This window comes from Belonocnema kinseyi, chromosome 4 (genome assembly GCF_010883055.1).
Source record: "Belonocnema kinseyi isolate 2016_QV_RU_SX_M_011 chromosome 4, B_treatae_v1, whole genome shotgun sequence".
Classification (NCBI taxonomy): Eukaryota; Metazoa; Arthropoda; class Insecta; order Hymenoptera; family Cynipidae; genus Belonocnema; species Belonocnema kinseyi.
The window spans coordinates 17158503-17177588 of NC_046660.1; the positions used below are offsets into that span (position 1 = coordinate 17158503).

The window sequence follows — 19086 nt, forward strand, 5'->3', positions numbered from 1 at the left end:
AACTATTTTATTTTTGGTTGAAAATTTCTCTTTTATAACTTGAAAATTCATGTATTTTGTTGAAAATTTATTTATTTAGTTAAAACTCTTTTGTATTTTGTGGAAAATTCTTTTTTCGTGGTTAAAAATTATTTTTAATTGAAAATATAAAAGTTTTATTTTTTGTTTCAAATTTATTTGTTTTTTCGTTGAATATTTGTTTTGTTTCGTTTCTTTTTGAAAATTGTCAAACCACACAAAGTTTTAGGCTCTATTTTAAGTTTTTCCTCAACATTTTATGTTTATTTCGACTCTTTCTTATCAATATAGAGTTGTACACTGCCATGCCAAAATTACAAACTAGCAGGAAATAATTAACTAATATTATTCTCCTCGTAATCCGGCAGTTTGCTAGACTTGCGGGAATTTTTCCTCTTGAATCTTTTACACTGCAGTCCTCCTTTACGCAGTGCATGAAAAACTCCCCAATTTTGCACCGACTTTGGTGTAAAACATCTCGGAGTCGTTTCTCGAGTCTTATTCACCTGCAATTAATTGCAAAATAAATTTTAAAACGTTAAAACTAAATTTATTTAAGGCAAATTAATAAAGTTTAAAAAAAAAAAACAAGTTTCTCACAAATCGAATGAAAATTACCAAATGCGGATTCCAATTGGTCATTGCGCAAGAACAGTCCCACGGATTTCCGTCCAATCTCAAATTCTGAATCTGCGGCTGTTTATTTAGAATTCGCAGGCCTTTGAAAAAATCATTTGGTAAAGAGGTCAGTCTGTTTTTACTCAGAATGATTTCGCGGAGATTCTTTTGCTCCTCGAGACTGAACAGACCAGGCGGAACGTATTCCAGATCATTGTATGACAAATCGATCCGGTTTACGTTCTCCAAACCGTAAAAAGCATCCATCGATATTTGCCGAATGTGGCAATGACTGAGATCTAAATCAGTCAGTTTGATCAGGTCAATAAAGGCATCAAATTCCACATTCGTGATATTTCCCCGCATTTTTAGCTCCTGGAGGGCCGGCATTCCCTGGAGAATGAAGCGTTCAAGGCTCGATATTTCGAGATTGAAAAGATGAAGAACTTCCAGCTCTCGCAAACCGAGGAGAGAATTCTTCTGGAGTTTCAGTTTTGCTCCCTCGCCGCCAATATAAAGTTTCAGGGTCCGGTTCATTATTTCGAAGGTGCTGAAAAATCAGGGAGATATAATTTTTAGTTGTTTTTTTTATTAATGGCTACTAGGGTGGTCGAAGAAGAAGAAATTTGTGATTTTTTGGCATTTCAACACCTCATTTTGAGCTGGGGGTCGTCCAAAAGTTTACGTACGATGATTTGGGAGGGAAAGATAAATTTAAAATAAAAAATTTAATTTTGAACAAAGAAATAACGTATTTTTAATAAAGTAAACTTTTCAGTTGAAAAAATTTTATTTCTCAACCAAATAAAATGAATTTTCAACGAAATAGCTAAGTTTTTAACAAAAGAGTTTTAACTAAAATAGATCAATTTTAAGTTAGAAGTTTAATTCTTAACCAAAAAATGATGATTTTTTCATCATGAAGATTAATTTTCTACCAAAGAAACCGAATCTTCAACAAAATACATTAATTTTGAACTAAAATTTCACATGGAAACAGATTAGTGTAATTTTCAGTAGAAAACATGAATTTAAAAAAAAAACGATCTTTCAGAAAAATACATACATTTCCAACCATTTATTGAAATTTTCAAGGAAAATAGATAAATTTTCAACAGATAGTGGAATAGCTAAATTTTCAGTTTACAAATTAATTTTCAATAAAAAAAATACGATTTTTCAACACTAAGATTGTCAACCAAAAAAATGAAATTAAAAAAAAAGGCACAATTTTAACACATAAGATAAATTTTTCAATGAAAAAGAAAACAATTTTTCAACAAAATAGTTAAATTTATAACAAAAGAAATGAGCTTTCCACTAAAGTAATGAATCTCGAAAAAATGAATTTTTTTATATAAACAGTTTAATTTTCATGCGAAAATAAAAATTTCTTAACAAGAAAATTAGTTAGTAATGGTAGTAAATTTTTCAGTAAAAAATCAGAATTGTTAAAATTTTCAGCCAAAGAAAGGAATTTTTTACAAAAGAGTTGAAATTTCAAACCAAAGATGCGAAATTTAAACGAAATAGTTAAGTTTTTAACCGAAGTAATTAAAATTTGATAAAGTAATTTTCATTTTTAAACAAATTATTGAAATTTCAAACAAGAAGATTAAATTTGTATCAAATAAGACGAACTTTAAAAAAAATACAAAAGAGTTTTAACTAAAACAGGTAAATTTTAAGTTAGAAGTTTAATTCTTAACCAAAAAATTATAAATAGCAAAGAATTTAATTTAATTTAGCAAAGAAGCCGTATCTTCAACAAAATACCTAAATTTTTAACTAAATTTTCAGTTAACAAATTAATTTTCAATAAAAAAATACGATTTTTCAACACTAATATTTTCAACCAAAAAATGAATTTTCTACAAAAAAGATAGAATTGTAACACAGAAGATAAATTTTTTAACAAAATACAATTAATTTTGAACAAAAAAGAAAAAAATTTTTTAACAAAATAGTTCAATTTATAATAAAAGAAATGAACTTTCCACTAAAGTAATGAATCTCGAAAAAATGAATTTTTTATACAAATAGTTTAATTTTCATACGAAAATAAAATTTTTTTAACAAGAAAATTAATTAGTTAGTAATGCTAGTAAAATTTTCAGTAGAAAATATTAATTAAAAAAAAAAAGAACTTTCAGCAAAATGTGAACAGATCAATTTCAACCCTAAATGAAATGGATAAATTTACAGTTAAAAAAATAAATCTTATTCTAGAAAAAATAATAATTTCCAACGAAATAGTCAAATATTTGACCTAAAAGATGAATATTTTTAACTAAAATGACAAATCAATAATCAGTAAATAAAAAAATCCAAATTGTTAAAAATCTTAGCCAAAGAAATGAATTTTCTACAAAATAGTTGAAATTTCTAACCAAAGATGAGAAATTTTAACGAAATAGTTAAGTTTTTAACCAAAGAAATTAAATTTTGATAAAGTACTTTTCATTTTTAAACAAATTATTAAATTTTCAACAAAGAAGATTAAATTTTTACCAAAAAATACGAACTTTCAACAAAACACAAAAGAGTTTTAACTAAAACGAGATCAAGTTTAAGTTACAAATTTAAATTTAAACAAAAAGTAACGTATTTTAAATAAAAAACATAATTTTAAACTAAAGTTTCATCTTTAAAAAAAATAATAAAGTTTTCAGTAGAAAAAATGAATTTTAACCCTAAAAAAACAAAATAAACGAACTTTTAGCAAAATACATACATTTTCTACCAATTAGTTGACTTTTCAAGTGAAAAAGGGAAATTTTTAACATTTTTTTTTCATCAAAATAGTTCAATTTGTAACAAGAGAAATGAACTTCCTACAAAATTGATCAATCTTGCAAAAAATTAATGAATTTTTAATACACATAGTTTAATTTTCCACCGAAAATAATAATTTTTTACTGAGAAAATTCATTTTTTATGAATTTTCAACAAAAAATTTAAATTTTCAACCAAATGTAACAAAGTTATACTGTCAGTTAAAAATAATGTTTAACAAAGTAAGAAGAATTTTTAATCATGAAGATTAATTTTCTACAAAAGAAGCCAAATCTTCTATAGAATACAAAAATTTATAACCAAATTTTCATCTTGAGATAGATTAAGACAATTTTCAATAGAAAAGATTATTTCCCAACAAAAAAAAAAGAAATTGGAGCATAATACGTATATTTTCAAACAATAAGTTGAATTTTCATGAAAAAAATGTAAATTTTCATCAAAATACAGTTAATTTTTAACAAAAAAACAACAATTTTTCGATGGTATAATTAACTTTTCAACCAAAATTATATTATCAGTTAAAAAATAACTTTTAACAAAGTAAGAAAATTTGTTAACAAAAAAAAAGAGTTTTAACTAAAAAAAGTTGAATTTTGAGTTGAAAATCAATCAATTTTTAACCAATTGCATTAAACAGATAAATTTTCAACCCTAAATGAACTGGATACTTTTTCAGTTAAAAAAATTAATTTTTATCTGGAAAAAAAAATTGCCAACAAAATCGTCAAATATTTAATCAGAACGATGAATATTTATAACGAAAGTGATGAATCAATAATCAATAAATAAATCAATATTATCGAAATTGTTAAATTTTTTAGCTAAGAAACGAATTTTCTACAAAACAGTTGAAATTTCAAACCAAAAATGCGAATTTTCAACAAAGTTTAGTCAAATATTAATTAAAAAATGGTGACCTTTATTTAAAAATTTAAAATATTTCAGCAAAAGAGTTAAATTTTCAGGTTAAAAAAAGTAATTTTAAGAAAAAATCTATTTTTAATAAAGTAGTTAAATTTTCAAGTAAATCTGTATTTTCAGTAATAAACAAATGGATTTCTGACAAAATAGTTAACTTTCAGCTAAATAGTTGAATTTCAAACAGAGAATATATAAATTTTTAAAACCATAGACGGAATAGTTCAATTTTCAGTTTAAAAAAATGTTTAAACAAAATAGTAAAATTTTCAACCAAAAAGATGAATTTTCAACTAAAATTATTTCAATCAAATTACGTCCACTTTCAGCTAAATAGTTGATTTTTTTACCAGAAAAATGTGATTTTAACGCAGAATATTTTTTCCGTGCAAAAAAGTACTCATTTTTAACAAAAAAAAATTAATTTTGAACCAAAGATATGAATTTTCATCTTAATTTCAAATTAAAAATATCAAATTTTAACTATCATAAATTTTCTATTAAAAAAAGAGTTTTAAACTAAAAAAAATCCAATCAAATAGTAAAATCTGTATCCAAAAAGTTGAATTTTCAACTAAAATGATGAATTAACAATCAATAACGAACAAAAGTATTATCCAAATTGTTACATTTTTTGGCTATGAGACGAATTTTCTACAAGAAGTTAAAATTTCAAACCGAAAATATAAATTTTTTAACAAAACAGTTAAATTTTCACCAAAAAAGAAGCTTTTTAACTGAATTGTTAAATTAGCAATAAAATAATTCAATCTTCTACCAAATAATATTTTCTAAATCTAATTTTCACAGCAAATTTTACGGTATCTCAAATAAGAAATGGCCCCTTATTGGAAGACAAAAAAATTGTCTTCAAGTTTTGAAAATTAAAAAAAATTCAAGGTGATTGTAAAATAATTGTTCGAAAGAAAAAAAATAATTTTCTAAATAAATTCACTCCCAAATTCGCTAAAAGTCACTTCTTAACATACTATAACTGAGTTAATTTTTTTTTTTTTTAATTTTCTGCAAGTGAAATGAAAATTTTAAGAGCAAATTACAAAAAAAAAATGTATTTCTATTCTTCATAAAATTATTTAACATCGCCTACAATCAGCATTTAAAATCATTTTAAAAAATTGAAGGATTATTTTATTGAATTTGTTTTAATCTCAGAAAATTGAGTCTTTGAAATAAATTGTAAATTTTCTAATTACCTCGGAAAAATCGAATCGATAGGATTTTTCTGAAAATCGGCGACTTGCAGTGTCGGGAATGGAGGGAAGGAAAGTTCCGACAAGAAAGTCAGATTGTTTCCACTCAAATCGAGTTGTTCCAGCAAAAGAAGTCCAGCAAGATCGACACTATTGAGTGTCAATAATTGATTTTCAGCCAAAGATAGTTTCTTCAAATTGGGCGTCCCGTAAAAACAGAATTCGGGAATGACTTTCAGATCATTTTTTTCCAAGGAGAGATAAATTAGGTTGTCCAATCCATCAAACATGTGCCAGGAAATGTCCTGGAGGGCACAATTGTACACTCTCAAGTGAGTCAGGGCACTCAATCCTGTAAAAAGTCCACCAGTTTCTGTCCGGCCTTCGACTTCTTGTTTATAAACATCGTAGGGCAAAATTTCTTTGTCGTCATTGCTCTCGCCCACTTGTTGACTCAAAAAAATGAGCCTGTGTCCGGCAAGACTGGAACCGTTTTTCGGTACCAATCCAGTTGTGGAAGATTCTTCAGGTGGAATTGCAGGCTTTACGACTAGATTTGCCTGATTTTTATTTGTCAGACTGAGACTTGTTAATGTCACGCGTTCGAGATTTAGGTATAAGAGGGTCATTCCAAGAGGAAGTAGACTGTCTGCTGATAAAATGATTCCGCCCCTTTTATCAAGATTTATCCCTTTTTTCGTCGAATTTTCCCGTTCCATTCCTTGAATCTCGAGAGATATTAAATCCTGAAATCGTTGCAGATCGGAGGATCGAAGAAGAATGTCCGTTTCGCCATTTCCTGATTCCAAAATTGTGAAAACCTGGACAGCGGTAGAGTGCTTTGATTATTTTTCAATGAAAAAAATTTGTTAAACTTTTAAAAAATAATTTAATTTTCAATGGAATAAGTAATTTTTTAATCAAATAATTTAACTTTCAACCTATTTAAATTTAGGTTTCAAACAAAAAGTATTCATTTCCAAAGAGAGATTTAATATTTCGGATCCGAAAAAATTTATTCTTTGTATTTTAAACGTACAAAAATGAACATTTAATAAGGATGTAATTTTTAATCAAGAGAGATGAATTTTCAATGAAATTGTTGAATTTTCAATTTAAAAAAATAAATTTTTAATCAAAATTGGAAGTTACTAATTAATTAGGGTTGCCGCTGGACCGGGAAACCGGGAAAACTGGGCATTTTTTGAGACCAAGAAAAACCGGCAATGACAGTGAATTTTGTTTTGACCGAAAATTTTACAAATTTGTAGAAGAAAAGTCTGTCAACCTTCGATTTCAACAGTTTTTAAATAATTAGTTAAATTTTATGTTTTTTAATTATGCTATTATTTAGCTTACAATGCGTAATTCCAAATTTTTTACTTTACAAGTTTTCCATTTTAAATTTTTATTTTTAAGCTTACATTTTTAATTTAAAGAATTCTTAAATGGTTTCTTAAAGAATTGAACAAATAAAAAATAAAAGCCTTTGATGTTGAAAATTTTGGATCAAAAATATTTTTATTTAATAAATAAATACTTTTTTTTAAATTTATCTGTACTTTAAGTAATAAGAAGTAACAGATATTTCGAAGTTCTGAAAAAAATTTCCAAACTAATTTTAAAACTTAAAACAAATTTAAAACTATTACTATTTAAAAATAAAATAATTGAATTTCCAATTTAAGAAGTGCCCAGTTAAAATTTTTAATTAAAAACTTAAATTTCAATTTTAAAAGTTCAAAATTTAACACTTCCACTTTGAGTGCTCAAGTGGAAATTTTTTTTAGCTGTAGTGTTCCATTTTTTAATTTCATTGACCTGGAAAAAACCGGGAAATAACCGGGAATTTATTTCGTTGATTAAAATGGTAACCCTGTTAATGGAAGTTATTCATTTTCTACCCAAAACGATGAAATTTCAAAAAAATTGAGGAATTTTCCACTAAAAAGTTGAATTTTTCACCCGAAACTATGAATTTTGAACAGAAAATTAATTTTCTACCAAATAGTTTAATTTTTAACACAAAAGCATCAGTTTTTACCAAAAAATTTAATAGTTACTCTTTCAGTTAGTATAATTTTCAACAAAAAAATCGAATTTTAAACTGGTTTAATTCAACTAAAAAACACGAAAGACGAATTTTTGAACAAAATAGTGGAATCCTCAACCGTAATCATGATTTTTCAAAAAAGACGATTACTTTTCTTCTGAAAAAGACGAATTTTCAATAAAATACATGAATTTTCCACCCGACACGAGATTTTCAAACAAAATATTTTTCTACCAAATAGTGCATTTTTTGAATTAATAATTTAATTTTTAACCAAATAGTTAAATTTTCAACCAAACAGATCAGTTTTTAACCGAAATTTCAACAAAATGTTAAATTTTCAACCAAAAAAACTAATTTTTTACTAACATTATTAATTGTTAATAAAAAAATTAATTTGAAACAAATTCAATCAGAGATATTAATCTTTAACAAAAATGAGGAATGTTTAACCAAAAAAATTAATTTTAAAGAAAATAGTTATAATTTCAACATATTAGTCGAATATTCAACGAATAAGATTAATTTTTCACCAAAAAACAGTTGAATTTACAACTCAACACTATGAATTTTCATCCAAAAATTAATTTTCTACCAAGTAATTTATTTTAAAAATTTTTTAAACAAGTAGTTGAATGTTAAACTAAAAAATATGAATTTTAATTTCAAAATGGAATAGTTACATGTTGAGTTTTAAAATTAATTTACAATATCAATAAAAATAATTTTAAAATCAACTAAAAACGATCATTTTTCAAGCAAAAATGGAATAGTTACAAATTCAGTTTAAAAAATTAATTTTCAACAACAAAAAAACAGAATTTATTACCAGTTTAGTTGAACCAAAAAATATGAATTTGGAACGAAATAGTTGAATCGACAGCCAAAACAATACATTTTTAAAAATAAGATTAATTTTATACCCCCAATAAATAAGAATTTTTGACAAAAACATGAATTTTCGATTAAAAAAATGTATTTTCTACCCGACACGGTGGACACTGATTAGTTGAAAATTCTCATTTTTTGATCGAATTCAGCCCGATTTTTATTTTATATCTAAATCCCTTTTGGTTAAAATATCAATTGTTACCATTTTTTAGCACTCTTATTTTTTTGTTGAAAATTCTGCTTTTTTTGGTAAAAAAAATTCACATATATTGTGAAAGATTCAACGCTTTAAAATACCAACAATTTGGTTGATTTTTTTGTCATTGTCAATTGAAAAATCTTTTTTGATTGAAAATTAAACTGTTTTGGTTGTGAAAGAAGATATTGGTTTAAAAATTGAAATATTAAATTGAAAATTCATTTTTGTGCGTGAAAATTTAACTAATCCATGTATGGTTTAAAAATTGATCGTCTTTAGTTGAAAATTATTCTTTTTGGTTGAAAATTCGACTACTATATTTAAATTATAACTATTTTTTTTAAATTCTTTTTTTTCCGTTAATGATTCCTCATTTTAGTTAAAAATTCATCTCTGTAATTAACGATTTAGTAATTTTATTTAAATTTTTGGTTGAAAATTTCTTTTCTTTTTTTAGTGAAAAATTAACTTTTCGATTTTTTTAAAATTAGGCTCTTCGAGTTGAAAAATCAAGTATTTGGTTATATGTTTATGTTATTTAGTGAAAATTAGTCTTTTTTATTAAAATTCATCTGTTTGGATCTAAATTAAATTAAATCTGATTGGAAATTAATTTTTGAAAGTGAAAATTTAACTATTCCATTTTTGGTTTAAAAATTGATCTTTTTTAGTTGAAAATTCGTCCTTTTTTTATAGAAAATACATGTATTTTGTTGAAAATTCGACTACCATTTTATTTTTTTTTATTCACTATTTTAGTTTTAAAAAGTTAAGGTTGTTGATTGAAAATTTAACAATTATGTTGAAATGTTTGATTGAAAATCAAATTTTTTACTGAAAAATAAATTTTCGATTTTGGTTTTAAAATTTAGAAGAATTAGATAAAAATTCAATTATTTGGATAGTCATTATTTATGTAATTTATTGAAAATTCGACTACTAGGTTGCAATGAGAACTAATTTATTCTTAGTTAATTTTTTTGGTTAAACATTCATCATTTTAGTTAAAAAATACTCTTTTTGGACATATTTTGTTGATCATTATTGTATTGGTTGAAAATTATTTTTTCAAGTGAACATTTAACTATTCTTTTTTGGTTTAAAATTCGATCTTTTTAGTTAAAAATTCGTATTTTTTAGTAGAAAATTTATCTTTTTATTTGAAAATTTTATTACTAGGTTAAAATGAGCACTACTTTGGTTTAAATTATTTTTTTATTAACAATTAATCATTTTAGTCAAAAATTAGTCCTTTTGGTTTGAAATTTAACCATTTTCTTACATTTTTTTTTTGAATATTCATGTTTTTTTATTGAAAATGTAACTTCAATTTTCGCTTAAATTTTTAAAAAAATTAATCTATTTGGTTAAAAATGAAATTGTTTGTTTTAAAAACTCACTATTTGTTAGACATTTTTTTTCGAAAGTCCATAGTGCCGGGTGGAAAATTCAACTGTTTTATGGAAAATTAATGTATTTTCTTGAAAACTCATCTTTTTGAGAAGACAAATAATCGTTTTCTCTGAAAAATAATCATTATGGTTTAAGATTCAACTATTTTATTAAAAATTCGCCTTTTTTTAGAACAACTTTGTTTCAAATTAGTTTTTTTTTTATTAAAATTGATATTTTTTGGTTGAAAATTCATCATTTTTGATAGAAAATTAATCTTTTTGGTTGGAAATTTCACTACTAGGTTAAAATTAGAACTAATTTCTTTTTAATTAATTTTTTTCGGTAAAAATTCATGATTTTACATAAACATTAATTTCTTTGGTTTAAAATTTAACAATTTTGTTCAAATTGTTGGTTAAAAATGATCGTTTTTGCTAAAAAGTTAACTTGTATAATTTTTTGTTTAAAATTGATCCTTTTAGTTGAACATTATTGTATTTTATTCGAAATTCGTATTTTTTGTTGAAACTTAATATTTTTGGATGAAAATTCAACTTTTTTATTAAAAAATTAATCTATTTTATTATAAATAAAATATATTTACTTTTATTTAAAAGAACTTATCCCATTATCGTGAAAAATCTATTTATTCTGTTTTGAGAGACTTTTTTTGTGAAGCCTTTTATCGACACAGTTGAAAAAAATTGTTTAGATTCTTCTTGTGAGATACACAGAATAAAAAAATTCAGAAATTTCAGAAATATTCTTATATTTGAATAAATTTAAGCCTTGTTGTAATTATTATAATTTAAAAAAATTTAAAGAAACTGAAATTGGGAATTAGATACGCAATTAGTAAGTCTGAAATAAATAAAAACCTTTTTTGATTGAAAATTAAACTTTTTTTGTAGTAAAGAAGATATTTATTTAAAAATTGAACTATTAAATTGAAAGCTCATTTTTTTAAAGTGAAAATCCAACTAATCCATTTCTGGTTTAAAAATTGATCGTCTTTAGTTGAACATTTATCTTTTTTGGTAGAAAATTATTCTTTTTGGTTGAAAATTCGACTACTATGTTTAAATTATAAATATTTTCTTTAAAATTCATTTTTTTCAGTTAATGATTCCTCATTTTTTATTGAAAATTTATTTGTTTGGATCTAAATTAAACTACATTTGGTTGGTAGTTAATTTTTTAAAGTGAAAATTTAACTATTCCGTTTTTGGTTTAAAAATTAATCTTTTTTAGTTGAAAATTCGTCTTTTTTGGTAGAAAATTCATGTTTTTTTTTATTCTACTACTAGGTTAAAATTATAAATATAATACTTTGTTTTAAATTAATTGTTCCAATCCAAAATTCACCATTTTAGTTTTAAAAATTAAGGTTTTTGTTTGAAAATTTAACAATTGTGTTGGAATTTTTTGGTTGAAAATAAATTTTTCTACAGAATTTTAAATTTTTGATTTTGGTTTGAAAATTAAGAAGAATTAGGTAGAAATTTATTTATTTGGTTTGACATTATTTATGAAATTTATTTAAAATTCGTCTTTTTTATCTGAAAATTAATTTTGAATCGAAAATTCGACTACTAGGTTGCAATGAGAACTAATTTTTCCTTAATTACTTTTTTTTGTTAAAAATTCATCCTTTGAGTTAAACATTCATCCTTTAAGTTAAACATTTATCCTTTAAGTTAAAAATTACTTTTTTTGATTGTAAATTTAACAATTTTGTTGAAAATTAATTTTTGTGCTAAAAATGTAACTTTTTGAATTTTGTTTGAAAATTGAGGTTCTCTAGTTGAAAATTCAACTATTTGGTTAAACATTACTGTATTTTATTCAAAATTGAAAAATGTTGTTATTTGTGAAAATATAACTTTTTAGTAGTGAATTAAGTTATTTGGTTGAATATTGAATTTTTGGGGAAGCATACATTTTAAAATTTAATCATTCCATTTTTGGTTTGAAAACTGATCTTTTTTATTTGAAAATTCGTCTTTTTTAGTATAAAATTAATTTTGTTTTTGAAAATTCGAATTATAGGTTAAAATCAGAACTACTTTGTTTCAAATTAGTTTTTTTATATTAAAAATTCATAATTTTAGATAAAAATTAATCTATTTGGTTGGAAATTGAACAATTTTGTTGACATTTTTCTCTAAGCATTATTTTTTTTTTTTGCTAAAAATGTAATTTTTCAATTTTTGGTAAAAAAAATTGATGTTTTTGAGTTGGAAATTCAACTTTTTTGTAGAATATTAATCTTTTTGGTTTGAAATTTGACTACTAGATTAAAATTAGGACTAGTTTATTTAAAATTAATTTTTTGGGTAAAACTTCAAAATTTTGCTGAAAATTTAACTTGTTTGATTTTTTGTTTAAAATCGATCTTTTTTAGTTGAACATTCAACTAATTTTTTTGGTTGAAACTTAATCTTTTTGGATGAAAATTGAACTTTTTTATTTAAAAATTAATCTTTTTTGTTAAAAATGAAATTTGTTTACTTAAAATATTAATAATTCAGAGCGTTTCAATATAAATTAAATACATTACCTGTGAAGTCTTATTAGAACAGGTTGAAGAAAAAAAAAGTTTAGCTTCTTTTTGTAAGTCTTATACACAAAATCCAAAAATTATTTAAAAATTTCATAAATATTCTTATATTGGAATAATTGTAAACCTTCTTTAAATTATTATTATTTTTAAAAAATATGAAGAATCTGAATTGAGAATTATAAATGCAATTATTAAGTTTAAAATAAATAAATAAATAATTGAACCTGTATATCAGAAGGAAGTGTGGCCAGAAGTTCTTCCGGATTTTCTGATACGACACAAGTGGCGACTTTGATAAGTTCATTGGCGTAGATAGAATCGAGTTCCTGCTCGTGTTGACCCTCGAAAGCCTGTTTCCAAAAAATAGATTATTTCGTGCAACCAGTGATGTCGATTCCATTCGTACCTGATTCTGCGATTTTGGATCGAGCCATTGGTGAAGCGGCAAATCAGCGAATTTTTGAATCTGGCAGGAGCAGCCCTGTGGACATTTTATTTCCCACACGCCACCGATATCAACTACTTGTGCTGCTGCATACTCGTCCTAATCGACACATGCAGTAAACACACCATTTTATTTTCACTGATCAAAAAAAAAAAGATCCGTGCACTTTTTTTTCCAAAAATCTAGCACTTAGAGGTCGTATATCAACTACTTTACCAATTTTAATCCCTTTTATTTAAGTTCAAATCTTGAAAAGATGAATTTTCACCTATAATATAATTTTTGACCAAGAGAAATGCATTTTTTAACCGATTAGTTAAATTTTAAATAGAAACGTATAATTGTTTATCTAAAAAGTGAATAGTTAAACTTGCAGTTTGAATAATTAATTTTCAACAAAAATATATGCATTTTCCACCCGACGCTATATATTTTCAAACAAATAAAATTAATTTTTAACCAAATAGTGAATTTTTTAAATAAATAATTTAATTTGTAACCTAATATATGAATTGTCAACCAGAAAAGATCAATTTTTAACCGAAAATTAAAAAGTTACATTTTCAGTAAAATAAAATAATTAATTTTTAAACACTAATTTTTTACTAACATTATTGATTGTTATTAAAAAATACTAATTTGAAACAAATTCTGCCAAAGACATTATTAACTAAAATGAGGAATATTTACCTAAAAATATTAATTTTAAATAAAATAGTTATATTTTCAACGAAAAAGAATAATTTTTCTACCAAAAAATATGGATTTATAACCAAAACACGAGTTTTTAACAAAATAGTTTAGTTCTCAACCAAAATTGTGATTTTTTCAAAAAAAGAAGATTATTATACCTTTCAAAAAGAAGAATTTTTAACCAAATAAACTAATCTTTCACAAAACGGTTGAAGTTTCATCCAAAAATTAATTTCCTACCAAGTAATTAATTAAAATTTTTTTTTAAACATATAATTGAATTTTCAACTAAAAAAAGATAGGTTTTTAACGAAAAATCGAATAGTTAGATATTCAGATTAAAGATTGAATTTAAAAAAATGAATGTTCTTCCAATTAAATTAAACCAAAAAAAAAGAATTTTTAATAAAATAGTTGAATCCTCGATCATAATGATTATTTTTAAAAAAGGCGAGTATTTTTCTTCTCAAAAAGACGAATTTTCTACAAAAAAATTAATCTTCTACCAAATACTGATTCAGCCGCTCAAAAATTTAAAATTGTAGTAAAAAAAATAATTTTAACCTAAATTTCAAGAAAATTGTTAAATTGTCAATCAAAGAGATTCATTTAAACTAAAATGAGGAATGTTAACCAAAAATATTAATTTTAAACAAAATAGTTATAATTTCAACATAATACTCGAATTTTCCACAAAAAATATTAATTTTCTACCAAAAAATATGGATTTTCAACGAAATATTCAATATTCTGTATTTCATGTATGAATTTTGTAATCTGAATTTTCAACAAAATCTACCAAATGCCAAATACTGAATTTTTCAAATAAATAATTTAATTTGTAACCAAATAGATGAATTTTCAACAAAAAAGAGCAATTTTTAACCGAAAACTGAAAAGTTACATTTTGAGTAAAAAAATTAATTTTCAAACAAAAATGTCAACAAAATTGTTAAATTTCCAACTAAAAGGACTAATTTTTGACTAACATTATTGATTGATAATAAAAAAAAACTAGCTTGAAACCAAGTAGTGCTAATTTTAACCTATTAGTTGAATTTTCAACAACAAATATTAATTTTCTACTAAAAAAAGACGAATTTTTAACTAAGAAAGATCAGTTTTCAAACCAACAATGTAGACATTAAATTTTTTATTTAAAAAATTAATTTTCACCCAAATAGTTCAATATTCAACCAAATAGTTTCATTTACTCCCAAAAAGTTCTATTTTCAACAACAACATTTTTCAAATGTAAAAAAAAAATTTTAATCAAAATCGAAAATCTTAATTTTCAGTTAAAAAAATGAATTTTCAACTAAAGATTTAACATTTTTTATTTCATGTATGAATTTTTTAATCTCAATTTTCAACAAGATAATACAACTTTCTACAATAACAATAATTCAACAAAATATTTAAATTTGAAATTGAATTCACAGCCAAAAGTATGAATTTTCAAAAATACATGAATTTTCTACCAAATTGTTAAACTTTCAACTCATAAAGGATAAATTTTTAACCAAAATTGAAAAGTGTAATTTTCAGATAAAAAAATAATTTTTAAACGAAGAAAAACAACGAATTTAAAAAAAAAAGTTCACCAAGCAGAAGAATCTTAAAAAAATGTGAATTTTTAACAAACTAGTTTAACTTTTAACCAAAGAGTTGAATTTTCAATTAAAAATGATGATTTTTTATTCAAACAGTTAAATTTTCAATTACAGATATTAACTTTCCAGCAGAAATCTTATAGTTCTACGAAAAAAAAACGATTTTTTTCAACGAAGTGCATTAATTTTCAATAAAACTGTTGAATTTTAATTCCATCAGCCAAAAATTTTAATTTTTATAAAAATAGTTTATAAAAATGATAATATCTCAAAAAATGTATTTTAAACTGAAAATAGTTAGATTTAAATAAAAAATATGAATTTTCAAGAAAATAACCTTTTATATTTTTTATAAAAATAGAATAGTTTAATTTTCAGTTAGGAAAATTAGGTTTCAATAATAAAAAAGCGAATTGGAAGACAAATTTTTATTTTCAACCAAAGAAATTAAATATTAAAAAAATACATTAATGTTTAAGCAAATAACTGAATGTTAAACAAAAAAAGATGATTTTTAAACTAAAAAATTGACAATTATAATTTCAGTTAAATAGTGCATTTTTAACAAATGAATGAATTTTTAACAAAATAAAAGAGTTAAAAAAATTAACTTTTAACCAAAAAAATTACTTTTCAATAAATATTTAAATTTTTAACCAAAGAAATCAGTTTTTTACAAAATACATGATTTTTTAACAAATAAACGTATTTTTTACAAAACAGTTAAATTTTCAACCAAAGAAATAAATTTGTTACTAAAAAGACAAGTTTTTCACCATGGAGATTAATTTTCGACCACAAAAAACAATTTTTCCCGAAAATGCAAAAAAAAATTTCAAACAATAGTTCCAATTTTTTTAAACCATAAACCGCTGGACTCAAATTAAAAAAAGGAAATAATTTTCAAGAAAAAAGATGACTTTTTAAGAAAATGCATTTTCAAAAAAAAAAAATTGTTTACCAAACGAGATGAATTCCGAACCAAAAAAGTAATAAATATTAGATTTAACAAACCGAAAGTAGTTGATTTTTCTGGTTAAAGTCCGGTAATTTAGTATAAATTTAAGCAAAAAACCGAGTAAAAAGGAAGACAAGGTATGTTTATCAAAAAAAAAAAAAAGAAAGAAAAAAAGTTTATGGATTCAATACAATTTTTTTAAATTATACTAATTTTGTGAAATAGCTTAAATTACTACGAAAAAGTTCTATTTTCAACAACAAAATTTTTTCAAACGTGAAAGAAAAAATTTTTTCAATCAAAATCAAAAATTAAAATTTTCAGTAAAAAAATGAATTTTTACACCAAAATTTCAACAAAACTGTTAAATTTTCACTGGGAGAGATTATATTTCAACTAAAAATAGGGATATTTAACTAAAAATATTATTTTAAAACAAAATAGTTATAATTTCAATATAATACTCGAATTTTCAATGAAAAAGGTTAATTTTTTACCAAAAAAGATGGATTTTCAACGAAAGATTTGACACTTTCAACAAAAAAGTTGCATCTTTAAACTCTAACAGATAAATTTTCACACCGAACAATTACATTTTTCAACCAAAAGTTATTTAATTTCTAGAAAACGAGATGAATTAAAGTTTGTTTGGAACAAAATGAATGAATTCTCTACGAAATAGTTTAATTTTCCACTAAATAGTTAAATTTTTAACCTAACAGCTATATTTTTAATTAAAAAATATGCATTTTCCAGCAGCAATGGAATACTTAATTTTCAGTAAATAGAATTTATTTTCAACGAAACAAATATGAATTTTCCACACAATAGTTCAATTTTAAACCCAAGAGATGAATTTTCAACTGAAATGGTGAATTTCTGACCAAAAAAAAAGAATAAATAACATTTTCCATTTCATGTTTGATTTTTTAAACCTAATTTTCAACAAAATAGTACATCTTTTTGTTTAAAAACATTAATTTTCTACGAAAAAACCAATATTTTTGAATAAATAATTCCAATTTTCAACAAGCAAAAATTTATTTCAAACCAACAACCGTTGGATTCAAATTAAAAAAAGAAAAGAAATTTTCAACATAATAGGTAATTTGCAACTAAATTTTCAAATCAAAATAATAACATTTTACCAAAATAGTTAATCTTGCAAACAACAAAAATTACTTTAAAACAAAATTTTAATTGCCAACCAAACAAATTAGGTTTTTAAAAAATACATGAAGTTTTAATCAAATTGTTGAATTTTTAAGAAATAAACTTATTTTCAATAAAATAGTTAAATCTTCAACCAAATAAATGAAGTTTTAACTAAAAAGATGAATTTTTCACACTAAAAATTAATTTTCTGCCCGAAAAGACTCAACCAAAAATGGAATAAGTAAATTTTCGTTTAAAAAAAAAACTAATTTTGAACAACAAAAGAAAAGAATTTTCAATAAAATAGGTAATTTGCAACTAAATTTTCAAATCTTAATAATGAACTTTTAATCAAATAGTTAAACTTTTAAACAAAAAAATCACTTTTTAAAAAAATATTTAAATTGTTAACCAAACTAATGAGTTTTTAAGAAAATACATGAAGTTTTAATTAAATAGTTGAATTTTTAAGCAATAAACACATGTTCCGCGAAATAGTTAAATTTGTAATCAAAAAAATGAATTTTTAACTAAAAAGATGAATTTTTTACCAAAAAAATTAATTTTCTACCCCAAAAAACTAGTTTTCCCGAAAAAAAATAAAATTTCAAACAAAAGTTTCAACCAAAAATGGAATAAGTAAATTTTCGTTAAAAAAAAAATATTAATTTTCAACAGAGTAGGTAATTTGCAACTAAATCAGAGTGGCCGTTTTAATCGACGAAATAAATTCCCGGTCATTTCCCTGCTTTTTTCCGGTTCGCAAACATTTTTCACGATCAATGAAATTTGAAAAATGGAACGCTAAAAAGATTTGTACTTGAGGTAATAAAGACTGAGCTGGAAATGAAAGTACCGAAAGTGGAACTGTTAAATTTTGAACTTTTAAAATTGAAATTTAAATGTTTTTAATTACAAAATTTTGTATTCAAATGCTCAATAATTTACGCGTATAAAATTGAAGGTACTAACATTTTTCAATATAAAAAATATAAATCCACGTTATCATTTTCAATGCTCTAAATTAAAAAATCAAACATTGAACTTTAAAATTTTCAAAGTTATATAATTTTCAGCTGGTCAACTGGTTTAAAACCGTTTTTGTTCACTTTTTATTACTTCAAGCACAGATAAATTACAAAAAATTATTTATTTATTAAATAAAAATGTTTTTTATCCGACATTTTCAACATGAAAGGCTTTCATTTTTTATTTCTTCGAGTCTTTAAGAAAGCATTTTAAAATTCTTTAAATTAGAAATGTAAGTTTAGAAATGAAAATTTTTAATGGAAAACTTTTAAACGTGGACAAATTTTTCTTTTGCAAATTTGTAAAATTCCCGGTCAAAAAAAAAAAAAAATCACTGTCAAATGACGAATTTTTATATCATAATAATGAATTTTAACAAAATAGTTAAACTTTTAATCAAGCAGCAGAATTTCTGACAACAGATTTTTTTTCACAAAATAATTGCATTTTCAACAAAACAATAAAAATTGTAAGCAAACAAGATGAATTCCAAATTAAAAATAGAAAAATTTCGTAACGTTTCTTCCA

General features: G+C 23.2%; 2 protein-coding genes across 2 annotated transcripts in view; one reads left to right on the forward strand and one right to left on the reverse strand.

Annotated features, from left to right (window-relative positions):
* Positions 1-19086, forward strand: part of LOC117171306 (congested-like trachea protein) — a 44274-nt gene that overhangs the window by 18435 nt on the left and 6753 nt on the right. The gene's annotated exons all lie outside the window — the stretch shown is intronic.
* The window catches only part of LOC117171305 (carboxypeptidase N subunit 2-like), a 19091-nt gene continuing 258 nt past the window's right edge, over positions 254-19086 (reverse strand). The window contains exons 2-6 of the mRNA XM_033358474.1: positions 13072-13209; positions 12890-13015; positions 5568-6385; positions 637-1186; positions 254-524 (exon numbers count right to left, since the gene is read on the reverse strand). Coding sequence (XP_033214365.1) covers positions 354-524; positions 637-1186; positions 5568-6385; positions 12890-13015; positions 13072-13209 — 1803 coding nt within the window. The 3' untranslated portion in view covers positions 254-353. The remainder of the gene's footprint in view (positions 525-636; positions 1187-5567; positions 6386-12889; positions 13016-13071; positions 13210-19086) is intronic.